The following is a 13,536-nucleotide window of genomic DNA, read 5'->3' on the forward strand; positions in this document are numbered from 1 at the left end:
CAACAGATATCTGAATAGTACCATGCTGTCTACCAGAGCTTCTGATTCTTATATAGCTGCTTCCACATGGATTGGTGACATCATGCAATAGATGTCATCATCACCATCACCATCATATATTATTTTATACCCTGCCCATCTGGTTGGGTTTCCCCAGCCACTCTGGGCGGCTCCCTACAGAATATTAAAAACACGATAAAACATCAAACATTAAAAACTTCCATTGCAACAATATACGTATTTTAAGTGGTAAGACTCTAATGGGGCTTATACATATTTCTAACATGTTTTTTTGTTTTTAAAAAAGAGAAAATATGACCCACACATGTATCCCTCTCTGAGGAAGCAAACAATCACCTTTGACAACGTATACTTCCTGTTTGAATTCACATGGCATCAGCTGCTGCTATTTGCTCATATTTCTAATAAAGATTTTTAATGGTCAGCTACCAGACCTGCAGACACACAAATACATATATACATCTTTGTTATCAGGCAGAGGGGAATTGCACTCAAATATCCTCTTTATAGCACATAAAAGCATTTGGAAATTGCCAACAGGACAATATACCATCTCTCGCCAAACTGTCAGTGGCATCCCATAAAAGTGCATAAAACGGTACGCACTTGCACAGAACAATAACATTTATGTGCCTCCTGTAACAGGAGACCACTCTCCAAATCGCAAAGTGTTATGGCTTCCTAGGATTTTCAGCACTGCAATTCCCTGTTGAGTCAGTTTCTCCATTAGGAGCTATACTGATCCTTATGTGGCCTGCAGGGATGCTCTCTATGCTGTGGTCACCTCAATAATTTGTGCAAAAATTATTTCTGATTTGGCAGTCAGTGGCCATAATGAAAACCCCCTTGGTATATTGGGTGTACGTTCATTGTTTTTAAAGTTTTAATTTCAGGTTTTCATCTTGAAACGGACTCTCTGAGCGCCATATCTCTGAAATTTATTTTTATTCTCTGGACAGCAGCAACGGCTGGCCAAAAGCAATATAAGCCTCTCATCAGATATGATCCGATCTATTAGCAGCAGACGTTTTCGGGTGTCTCTTACTGCAATTTCAAGCAGCCCAGCAGTATCAGCTGATGGGATTATCTGTTGGGAAGAGCAATCTTTGAGATATTCATTTGCCCTGGCCTGGATGCTGACCTTCCAAGTCTTGGGCCACTTCCCACTGAGATGTAGAGTGGCACTGCCAAAACAGAGGAACTACATCACCCCCCCCCGGCAAAAAAAAAGCCGAAAGAGGGCACGGATTTAAATAGAAATGCATCTCCACAGTCTGGGGAAGATTGTAATCAGGTGACTTGGTACTTAGTCTGTTGTCTGGATGCTAATTGTTATACGGACGCAGGTGGCCAGCAGCCTTCAAGCAAGCAAACTTGCCTTATTATCGCTCCCTAGCATCCCGCTGCCAGAGGATTGCCTCCTTCCATTCACTACTTCACCTCCTCCAAGTGGAAGAAACCTGGGCAGTGCTGAAGGTCACATCCATTGCCAGGTGTGTCCTGCTGGAAACAAAAAAGGGCTTTCCCCTTGGCCTGGCTTTACATCCACTCAGTTGCCAAGTGCTTTTGTGACATCACAAGAAACCCACAGCCAATGGCAACAGCTGGGGAGGCATCATCTTCATTGCTTTGAGCCTCACAATGGCGGGTGGACCTATCAGTGATTGTGTGCTTGTTTATTCGGGACACGAGTGGAACTTTGGTCTAAACCACTGAGCCTCTTGGGTTTGCTGATCGGAAGGTCAGTGGTTTGAATCCCCACAATGGGGTGAGCTCCCGTTGCGCTCTCCCAGTTCCTGCCAACCTAGCAGTTCAAAAGCATGTCAGTGCAAGTAGATAAATAGGTACCGCTGCGGCAGGAAGGTAAACGGAGTTTCTGTGTGCTCTGGTTTCCGTCACGGTGCCCCGTTGTGCCAAAAGCGGTTTAGTCATGCTGGACACATGACCCAGAAAGCTGTCTGTGGACAAATGCCAGCTCCCTCAGCCTGAAAGCGAGATGAGCGCTGCAACCCCATAGTCACCTTTGACTGGACATAACTATCCAGGGGTCCTTTACCTTTTACCTTTTAATTGTTGGTGGACAATTTCAGAGACTCTGCTCTCCCTCCTTATGGTTATTTACTTTTAAACCAGATTTGGAGCAGAAAGACCTCTTCTCCTTTGTAAAGTAGGACACCTCTGCTGTGGTGGTTTGCCTGTGTGTGGAGTATGCTACTTCAGAATGGAAATTGGCACTCATGATATTGAATAATCAACTGCAAGAGTGGGTTGCCCAGTGGGATGGAGCCCCAGCAAGAGTCTCCCAGTAAGCAGCGTCCCTTACTGGGAAGGGAATGGGTACAGTAATGGCAAGATCGGGGCTATATGAGCCCACCCACTTGTCAAAATGATCCAAGGAGAATTGGCCACTTCTATGGACTGACCTAGTTCTTCATCCTTGCTTGAGTAAGTCCATAGAGCTCAATGGGACTAACATTTAAGTAGACATGAATAGGATCGCACTGTAAGTTTATTTTCATATAACATTTTTGGGCAGGTCTAATAGATCCGTATAGTTAAAGCTATGGTTTTCCCAGTAGTGATGTATGGAAGTGAGAGCTGGACCATAAAGAAGGCTGATCACCGAAGAATTGATGCTTTTGAATTATGGTGGTGGAGGAGACTTTTGAGAGTCCCATGGACTGCAAGAAGATCAAACCGCTCCATTCTTAAGGAAATCAGCCCTGAGTGCTCACTGGAAGGACAGATCCTGAAGCTGAGGCTCCAATACTTTGGCCACCTCATGAGAAGAGAAGACTCCCTGGAAAAGCCCCTGATGTTGGGAAAGATGGAGGGCACAAGGAGAAGGGGACGACAGAGGACGAGATGGTTGGACAGTGTTCTTGAAGCTACCAGCATGAGTCTGACCAAACTGCGGGAGGCAGTGGAAGACAGGAGTGCCTGGCGTGCTCTGGTCCATGGGGTCATGAAGAGTCAGACACGACTAAATGACTAAACAACAACAATAGATGCACAAGGGATTCTGCTAGTGCAACTGGTAGCAAGTGTGAGATTGTTTTTGCTAAAATTCCCTAGTGTCGAGAAGGACTGAGTCACAGAACCCATGGACATATTGTACAATTGAGTCAATATCACAACTCTCTAATCTGACATGTTCCCTACGCAACATATTTTCTGAGAGAGAGATCACACACTGGCGACTCAGCTACATTAGTCAGGAAGCAATGTTTTGAATGTTTTGTAAGCATGCAACACCAGATGGTGCCAGAGAGTAAAAAAATTCTACATGATTTTCCATAATGTTTTTTTTCCCTTTTCTTTTAACAATTTAATTTCTGACTTATTTATGGTGTGTTTTTTTCCAGCGTGTAGATCCACCCAGAGAGATTTGCTCCGACAGACAGAACAAGAATTTCAGGTTGATTAAATTATAAACTGCATCCAGTTTTGACAAATGATTTCCTAATTGACTGTGGTTCTGAAGGACATGTCCCACTAATGCACTTTAATAATTGGGCAGATAGCTTTATCTCCAATGGCGAGAATCAAATAAGACCTTAAAAGTCTAAGCATGCTTACAAGTATGTGGCTAGTTTATACATACACGTTTGGGTGTGTCTGAATGGCTCGAATATATCAATTGTCCATCACAGATTGTCCATGCTGGGTACAACTTCTATGTGACTTTAGAGACACTCTGTGTTCCCATGGTGCCAGTTCATACATTCAGCTGCCAGCCAGTCATCCTATGGACAATATCTGAGCACAGGGGCATGGCATGAGGAGCCCAAGGGGGCTGTGGCCCTGGACACACAATTTTGAGGGAGCACGAACCAGGTGCCCCCATGCAGGTGTATGGGCAATCTATCCAGAAGATAAATTGTTTATCGGGGGAGTTAGTGATCTAACATGGTTGCTCCTTCTGCCTCTGTTCCTTGCCCTTCTTATCTCTTGTTAAGTTCTTTGATGGCATGAGAACAGCCTTTAATGCCCTAACTAGTTGGAAGTGATAGTGCTGGGTACCTTCTTTGATGTTGGACATTGTTTTGAGAAGGCGAGGCATTGGGAAGGGGAGGCTAATGAATGACCTGCACGTAGTCAGTTGGGCAAGCCACACATGCTAGCTATCTATAAATTGGATGGCTTTGGGCAGAGTTTTTTGGAGAAGCTCGTGCACAGACTGACGGCTGTGGGGCTGTGTAAACTGAGGCTACCTGGTGGAGTCACTTTGCCGCTTCTTGAGGGCTTCCAAGTGGCAGATTGAAGTGTATATTGCTTGCTGCTTAGAATAGGATCTTTAATCTTCTCACTCACTTCTGTTTTGTATTACTTCTGAATTTCATTTTGAAAGAACCACCTTGCATTTGGCAAGACAGCAGGCGCCAGCTTCTGTGGTGATCCCACCCAGGCGTGTCCTGGCAGGCCCTGTCCCCAGCTCCTCATCCTTCCCTGCTTGCTGCCAGGGGTCTCTGGGCCCTGGAGCCTGGCCCAGCCTCACCACCACATCCCCACCCCCTCACTGAATGGCTGCCTGGCCAGTGCTCGCCTGCTCCTCACTTAGCGTGCTCCCCAGATGGTCAGGTGGTAGGCAGGTGGTGCAGCGTGGCCCTGTTTGGGTCCAATGGGGGGAGTTGCTCCAGCGGTGGTTGGCGGCGAGGGCTGGACTGTCACAGGAGACTCCGTTCACCCTCTGCCCCCAGTGTGCACATGCGTGCCCAGGCACCAGCAAACCACGCTATGCCACTGTCTGAGCCTAGAGAAAACAAGTGCCTGTATGAATGAAGGGATGTAGATTCTAAAGGAAGTCTGGAAGATCAATAGGTATGAGCAAGAAGCTATGGATGAAAGGAAGGATAAGTGGCCCTGTCAAAGGCAAGGAAGACTGTCAAGTTCAATGAAGCCTCCACTTCTAAAGGGTGGGAATATAAAGAGACCTTGAATGATGGGGTGTGCATAAGGTGGAAGTCCACCATTGACCATTAGCTGGGTGACAAACGTACCTAATATTTTGGCATGTCAGAATGCAGGTACAGTTCTGGAATCCTTGTGAGGAGGGAGCAGGGAAGAGGACGGTCTCAATGCATGGGGTTTGACATATTTGTCAAGCAAACTGCTAGCATGCTTGCAAATCTAAAGGTGAGCAATGAAACATCTGCCTTTATCATGTACAGCACGCTTTTAATCAATAGATCTGATTTCTTCCTAAGCTGGGCAGATGTGCAGATATTTGCTGGAGCCTTGCTACAGTGTAAAAATAAATAAATTCATGTTGTTTTCTATCCGGGAAAAATGATTCTGTCTTGCATCTAAATTTGTTGCTTTCTGGAATTTAAATCACCACTTACATGAAGCATGCCAATAAATCCATTAAATGTTTAGCCTTTGTCACTGAAGAAACCATGGATATTACATTAATAGAATTCATATGATAAATGAAATTATAATATCCATAGATTTTCTTTCTGAATCCTGACAAAGGGGGAGGAAGGGAGGAAGATGTATTGCCATAGTGATTTGCCTGCTATTCTAGGAAGTTGAGGGGCATGCATTATTCAGACTTGCAAGGCCTGGGGGTGGAATATAATCACTGGTGACCACAGACTGGAGGAAGTTGAGGAGAATGAAAGATGGAGCATCAGTTCAGGAAGGTCATCATAAGCAAGGAGAGTTACGACCAGGGCAAGAATAAAATCCATTGGCATCCATGTGCCTCAATCTCCTATTCCCCTTGTGAATTTTAGGAGATGAGTTTTAAATAATGGGGACTTAGATCTGTTGGCGCTGTTTGGTGTAAGCCCAGTGAGAAAGGTAGCAACTATTACTATTGTTGATTCAAGATGAGAGCATTGTGTTTGTGCAGTGGCTAGAGTCCTCCCTTTTAATCCAGAGTAAATCCCATTGAGCTCAGTGGTACTTGCCTCTAAGTAAACATGTCTAAGATTGTGCTGTAAGGTTGCATTTGCATCTTAAGTTTCTGTCCAGGTACACAGTGTCCCATTGACCTCCCTGGAAGCCCAGGAAATGAAGACTGAATGGTAAGAACGCTCTACTCTGATTCACAACAGCTGTATCTGTATTAAGGTGAGCTGTGCAAGTGTTCCCCTTTAGCACACAGTTAACCTACAGCAGTGGCATAGCATGGGGGGCCATGGCCCCGGGCACAAATTTCTGAGAGGGTGCAACCAGGGACGCCCACAACAGGCTCCCTCATTGAGGCAGGAGCTGTGAGGAGGCAAACCGCACCCAGGCTGGTCATTCAGGGCTGGGGTGGAAGTGGTGTCTTCTTCTCCTTGTGGCCAGCGAAGGAACACCCACGCGTAGTCTACCACTGGGCCGGCTGAGAGGGAGAGAGGGAGCCACCACTGCCCACCGAGGAGGGAGGAAGAGGAAGGCAGGAAGGCACTGCAGGTGCGCCTTGCTGCAAGGACAGGAGGGCAAGTTGACAGCAGTGCTCCTGGCCTTCAAGTTTCTCTGTCTTTTCTCTGATCCCAGTTTGGGCCTAGCTTGTAAGGAAAGACTCCCTTGATTAGATGCTGGTCGGCAAAGGGACTGACTGCTGCCCAGTCCACCAGGGCGGCGCAACACTTGCCCTGCCCCGGGCAACAGCAACCCATGCTATGCCCCTGATCTACAGTGTGAATGGAAACCGATTGCACCAACCTGAATGTATGAGCTGTAGTTGTGCCTTCCTGAAGGCATTTCATACAAGCCTGATCTGCTGTGAATTGTCTATTTCTTGCTAATGCTGGATGCATCCATGAAACCAACTTCTGATTCGGATGAGCTCTTAATGAGGTGAGATCCAGCATGCGAAACTGAAAGAACCAAATGGACACATCCTTCTGAGCACAAATCATCACGAATATGCAATAAAAAAGAAATTTGGAGTAGCCCTTACTTCAAAATGGGGTAAACCAACTCTTTTGCATTCAGGGGGCCTTTCTGTTCATTCTGTTGAATATGACTCTGGACTCCAGCCCTAAAACTCTGTCCAGACAGCACTACAGTGGTACCTCGGGTTAAGTACTTAATTCATTCTGGAGATCCGTTCTTAACCTGAATGTGTTCTTAACCTGAAGCACCACTTTAGCTAATGGGGCCTCCTGCTGCTGCTGCGCCGCCGGAGCACGATTTCTGTTCTCATCCTGAAGCAATGTTCTTAACCTGAGGTATTATTTCTGGGTTAGCGGAGTCTGTAATGTGAAGCGTATGTAACCTGAAGCGTATGTAACCTGAAGCGTATGTAACCCGAGGTACTACTATACTGGGAGCAGATGTGCGCGCGTGCGCGCGCGCGCGCACACACACACACACACACACATATATATATATATATATATATATATATATATATATATATAGTGAGTTTAACTAAAATTGCTACAGCTGACCTAACATGAAACAAACCTAAAAGAACCTACCATAATTTGAAACGAAGCAGATTATATACCGTCAGTCTTGGAAAGGCACTCCTGATTTATATCTCTGATTTCAGTCATGGTTTCCTAATCAAGGTTGTACTGTGAGTGAGCCATATTTTCCACTGAAATCAGCCCTTGAAGCTATCAATCTTTAATTAAGGTTGCTGAGAAACTTTTACCTTTCTGGTAAGAGGGACAAGGGGAGTGGGAATACATTTTTTTGCCTGTGCTCGAAAAACATTACCTAATGTCCACACACAAGCCACAAAAATCACATGCTTGCTTTTAAATATGGATATGCTCATTAAAGGTTTGGAGGTAGGTGAGGGGGGAGAGAGGGAAGAGCCATCTCCTTTTAGAAATAAGGCAGCTGCAAATCAAAGTGCTGTCTGAGCTAAAAGATATTGTGTGTGTTGTATACCCAAAGCTGAATTTTGCATACGAAAAATTTCCATCTTTTCTTCTTGGAGGAAATTGCTGGCTTCCCATCAGCAGCTGTGGGGAAATTTTGACTCTCCAGATGTTGATGAACTACAGCTCCAGCAAGCATAACCACTGACCAAGTTGTTCACCAACATCTGGAGGGCCAAAGATTCCCCACACCTGCCTTACAGCTGTTTAAAAACAACAACGCCTTCATATTTTCGCCCGTGGGAGAAACGGGTTCCACATGACAGACTTATCGATAAAGTTTTTGCATCCTTGGTTTTTAAGCCAGGGCATAATCAAATTGTCCTTTCTCTAGTCCGTTGATTCCATCTGCCCAGGTAGAGGTTGGCATACTCCTATAGGGGTCTAGGAGAATCCGGAAACACCGGACAATGAGAATTCCGAGGAAAATGAATAACAAAACGACAAAGACAAAGGTTGTTTTCTGTTCCAGGGTGATGCCGGTTTCTGCGGGAATGTTCCCAGAAGAGAAGAAAGCAGAGGTGAAGGACTCGCCATCCATTCTCCAGGAAAGAGGAAGCAAGGAATTCCACAGTCTTCTTCTTTTCATCATCAGGGCATGGTAAGAATCATTCGCAGGTCCTTCATTGCCTGAAACTGAAGAGATGAGAAACGAAAGTATAAGTAAGTCTGTCTTGAGTAGGATGTCAAGGCTCTGAAGATGCAAAGAGAGAAACATTTCTTTGAGACCCTAGATGAGGCAGAAATGGAAGCAAGAAGAATTACCAACAATTGAAGAATAGAGAATGAAGTTAATGGACTATGCAGAACTAGATAAACTAACAGGAAGGATTCGAAACCGGCAGGACCATAAATTCACGGAAGACTGGAGTAAATTTACAGACTACTTGAAAAGTATTTGTGAGGATCAGACGACGTTTGTAGGTTTGCAAGAAGTTTTGTCAGGAGTATTATTGGAAGTATTGCAAAAATGGAGAAGGGGAAGGATGATTTGTTAAGAGATACAAAGGCAATATAAAGTTAAGAACTGCATAAGAAGTGGTTAAAACGGTGGATCATCAGAGGTGCTGATGGAAGTCTAAAAAAGATTGTATAAGTGATAAGTTTTGTGATACATTTTATAATTTATTTGTATATATATATATATATATATATATATATATATATATATATATATAGAAATGCTCTCTTCCCAAGTCCTAGCAGATAGGTGTGACGGGTGACATTCCAGTCAGTTTATTTATTACTTTTTAAATTAAATTTGTATACTGTCCTATACCTGGAGGTCTCAGGGCATTTACAACATAAAATCACAATTTAAAAGCACCAAATACATAATAAAAACAAAAACAACCCAATAACCCCCCTATTGTTCTAGACACGAACGGACAATCTGCCCATTTGTGTCCAACATAGTGATAACAATACAATTTATTCACGCTGCATCTTTTTAATATTACAGGGTGCATAAGGTAGGGTTCCTATATTTCAGAAAGTGAAAATCAAGGCATGGACATTGGGAAGGGCTGCCATGTGCCCAGTTTTTCCCGGACATCTTAAACCATTCTCGAAAATTCAGCCCAGACGCCATTGTTGACAGACAAATCCTGTCTATGTCTGGGAAATTCTGAACATATGGCAGCCCCGGCAGCAAAAGTTAATTCCACTGAAGTAACAAATGAGGTTTTGCAAAGGGCAAATTGGAAGTTAACTAAATTGGATATAGAGTTTGATAGAAATACAAAATTGGTTAGGACTAATCCCGAACAATGTTTAGAGGCGACTTCCAAATAAATAAAAGGGATTGTGTTTGAACTTTGAGTTTGAAAGCAATTCCTTATTTGAGTTATTTGCTCAGAGTTCTTCTCACTCTGTAGTTCCGGGTCCAAAAATATATTTCTAAGAGCCAAGGGAAGGGCTTGTATTATGGTGGTGCAATAAATCTGTCCCGCCCCCACCCCCCCAATGATGAGAGAAGGATCACTCAGATTCAGTCCAGTATATTTTGCTGTTTGGTTGGCCTTTTTGGTGGAATTAACAGTGTTAGTAATGCAAAATGAAGAATGCCCTAACTCCTGTCCTGAGTGTTTTGATAAATACCGCTGGCCAGAGCAGCGTGGAATGTGGAAAATGGGAAAAATCTGACATCTATCTCCCTGGTTACTACTGGAAGCAGAGCTGGGCTTTTGATCCAACATGACCTTGTCTTATGCTTTTCTACAAATGGAGTAAGAGGCTGGGAAGATTGGGAACTAAAGTGCAATGGGTCATAGCTGAGATATTAGGAAGCAGAGACCTGTGGGATAGGGTAGGGTAGAGAAATAATGGATAGAGAAATAATGGGGGTAGCTAGAAGATGGGATTTGACCAAAGTAGAGAGAGTACAGTGGTACCTCAAGTTATGGACTGGATCTGTTCCGGAGGCCAGTCCGTAATGTGAAAAGCCCACAACTTGAAGCGCCATGTCTGTGCAGGCGTGCGGCACAACTTTGCTCTTCTGCGCATGCGTGAAGCGTGATTTAGCGCTTCTGCCCATGTGCAAGTGGCGAAAGCCGGAAGTAACCCATTCTGGTACTTCCGGGTTGCCACGGGACGCAAGATGAAAACACGCAACCTGAAGAGGACGCAACATGAGGTATAACTGTACACTATACAAAGGAGAGGAGGCCTACAAGGGAGTAGGAGACCAAAAGGGTTCAGATGAACAGTTGGAGTACAGAGCTACATAGTGCTGTATAAAAAGGCATTAAAAGAGAAACATCTAAAAAGAACACATGGAGTAAGAATGCGAGAAAAATATGCAGGAGTGTGGCCCTTCAGAGTTAATGTAAAGGTAAAAAAGTGGCTCCTAGCTATTTGAATCAAACCTTCTGGTACACATGGTATGTTTGTATTTTTGTTTGCGACCCATGCATCAAAAAACTTTCCCAGGCCAACTCACAATAAAAACATAGGTTCAGGTAGGTAGTCGTGTTGGTCTGACACAGACAAAATATATATAATAAATAAATAAATTGTCCAGTAGCACCTTAGTTGGTCTCTAAGGTGCTACTGGACAACTAACTCTCTCTCTCTCTCTCTCTCTCTCTCTCTCTCTCTCTCTCTCTTTCTCTCTGTATGTATATATATACATACATATATGTGTGTGTGTGTGTGTGTGTGTGTGTGTGTATGTATATATATATACACACACACACATACATATTATAATACAGCCATACAACACAGTTCTCAAAACATTGTATATTTCCTTGCAGCAAGATTTAACTGCTAGCTACAAAAAAAGACAACTAATTTAAAACACGCTCTTAAACATTTCAAGTCCATTTGGCGGGCAAGCAGTACAAGCTAACAATCTTGTTGAAATTCTATTTGGCCCATGTAGAGAGATTTCTACCTGTGGTTCCCCGTTTACTGGCTGGCTGACCAAATCCTAAATTTTCACCCTAACCTGCTTCTCAGGGTTGTTGTGAGGATAAAATATTGCCGTGTATAATTGGGATGCAAATTGGGTGGTGGTTGCTTTTTACTATTCAGATATCTTTCTTTTTTAAATCAAACCATAAACTAGAACCACTGCATCTATCCTCATGCTCTATAGTTCTCAGAGATAATATAATAGCCTTTCATGTTGTTGATGCATTCCATAAGGATTGAGGTGTTAGATTAAGAGTGGTCTCATTTACCACACAGGACAGGGAAAAGTGCTGCTCAGTTCACAACACAAATCCCCTTGCTTAATTTTTCGGTTTTACACTTGGCTCTGTGCCTTCTAGCAAATAACACTTGGCTTAATAGCACAGTTCTGCCCTGTGAGCGCAGGGGACTGTTGAGACAAAAGGGGACTCCCAAGACACCCCAAATCAGGGAATACACACTTTTTTCTTACAGTACTTTAAAGATACAAACAAGAAGGCTTGTATCCAATTTCCAATTATAGTGTCGTTTCATACATTCTAGGCAGTGATACTTTAAACCAATCTGTACTGTACCTGACATTAGGGGTTGAAGAATTTGTTAAAAGCAGTTTTGTTCCGCGCTTTTTTCCTGGGGGGGACGCAGGGGGACGCACACCCCTAAACATTTTGTGAATCTAAGTTTGGCCTCTTTGAGGGGCAGTATTTCAATATGAGTAAGAAAATGAGAGTACCACTAAACATTTTTTATTTATTTTTAGGGAAAAGGCACTGGCTTGTTTATTAACTTTGTTGTGGTATCGTGAGATTCATCATCACAATCCTCAGCAAATCAGTCCCTGAACAGTAAATTTATTTTATAAAGTACAGGTCATCCATCTTGGGGACCTTAGACTCAAAAGGCAGATAATGATCTCTTAAATAAATAAATGTGAACACTTCTCAAGAACTGCTTTGAAATAGTTTGGAAGGAAGAAATTACTGAACATTCGCATGGCTAGTAGAGAACAAACCTTTAATCGCAGAGTTAGCCGTTACTCCAATAACACTCTAGAAAGAAAGTCCGTCAACTAAATTACATACTGTACAATTTCTTAATGATCCTCAATGTATTTTTAAGGGTTCTGTTGCTTTTTAATTCCACCTGTCATTCTGCATGATTTTATCCACGCAGCACACAACTCTATTTTTATGGTATTTGCGACCTGATGCTATGCTTGTTTATTCAGAAGTAAGCTCCACTGAGTTCAATGGTGCTTACTCCCAAGTAAGCATTCTTAGGATTGCAGCCATAGGCTTAGCAGCACAACGAATACCAAAGGGTTGTATTTTTAAAAGATAGAGACATTTTTGGTTTAAAGCTTGATTTTCCAGGCACTAGTCAATTACAACAAAACAAAGCCCATAAAAGAAACACGTCCCTGCAAAAACTCACCCTCATTTCTGAATCTATAAACAATAGCTCAAAAATATACTTTGATTTCTAATTTCTTCTTAATGCTTCTAGATCTAATATGTCTTTGTTTCTCAGTAAATCTGCTCAGCTGATATATTTTTTAAAGGAACGCGCAGTCCTCTCTGCAATATTTACCGTTTCCAGGGAGCCTTTGTTTCACTTCAAGTTATACACATAAGCTGAAAGAGGCAATTGGGGAGTTCAGCTTTTGTCATAGAAGTACCTTCGTCCAGTCGAGAGAAAACTTAGCCCACATTCTACGGCAGCAGTTACAGGTAGTTTTGTCCCCATTCTTTGTTGCTGGTCTTCCGAGGCATAAAGAAAACTAGGCAAACAGCCCAAGCTGTGGAACTGGATTGAAAAAAAGCTTAGGACCCGAGTATGTCTTGGTCTCCAAAGCACACACGCACAAATTCTGATTGTGTTAGGCAGCAATTAGCTGACATATCCTCTCGTTCCTTTGACCCAAGCCATGATGTGAATTCTGCCTCAGCAACTCCTCGCTCGCTGCTGCTTCCGTGAGTAACAGCAACCCAGCAGCCTGTCTGAAACAATCTTCAGGAAACATTAACATTCAGAAGGAGTACAGAGAAATAATCAAAAAATCCCAGGGCATTCCCCATATCTTTGCAAAATAAACAGTCAAAGAAATACATTGCTTTTGTGCTCTATTGATTGCTGTCAGTAATCTGCCTTTCAGATGCCACCTTGCAATCGTGCATTAGCCAATGGAAATATTCATTACAGTCAGTGACTTTGAGACGCACTCCTTCATTAAGACTTGTGCGGAAAACTTATACGTTAATACCGC

The 13,536-nt window shown here is 43.2% G+C and overlaps 1 protein-coding gene across 1 annotated transcript; it reads right to left on the minus strand.

Moving 5' to 3' along the window:
• Positions 1–7,577: 7,577 nt before the first annotated feature.
• CTXN3 (cortexin 3) lies at positions 7,578–8,445 on the minus strand (the record flags this gene model as incomplete). The annotated part of the gene is made up of 1 exon (XM_083464707.1): positions 7,578–8,445. One exon carries the CDS (start codon positions 8,443–8,445, stop codon positions 8,152–8,154), a length of 294 nt encoding a protein of 97 aa, XP_083320833.1. The 3' UTR covers positions 7,578–8,151.
• Positions 8,446–13,536: the final 5,091 nt, after the last annotated feature.

The sequence above is a fragment of the Podarcis liolepis genome (assembly GCF_965112155.1).
Source record: "Podarcis liolepis genome assembly, chromosome: 11".
NCBI lineage: Eukaryota > Metazoa > Chordata > Lepidosauria > Squamata > Lacertidae > Podarcis > Podarcis liolepis.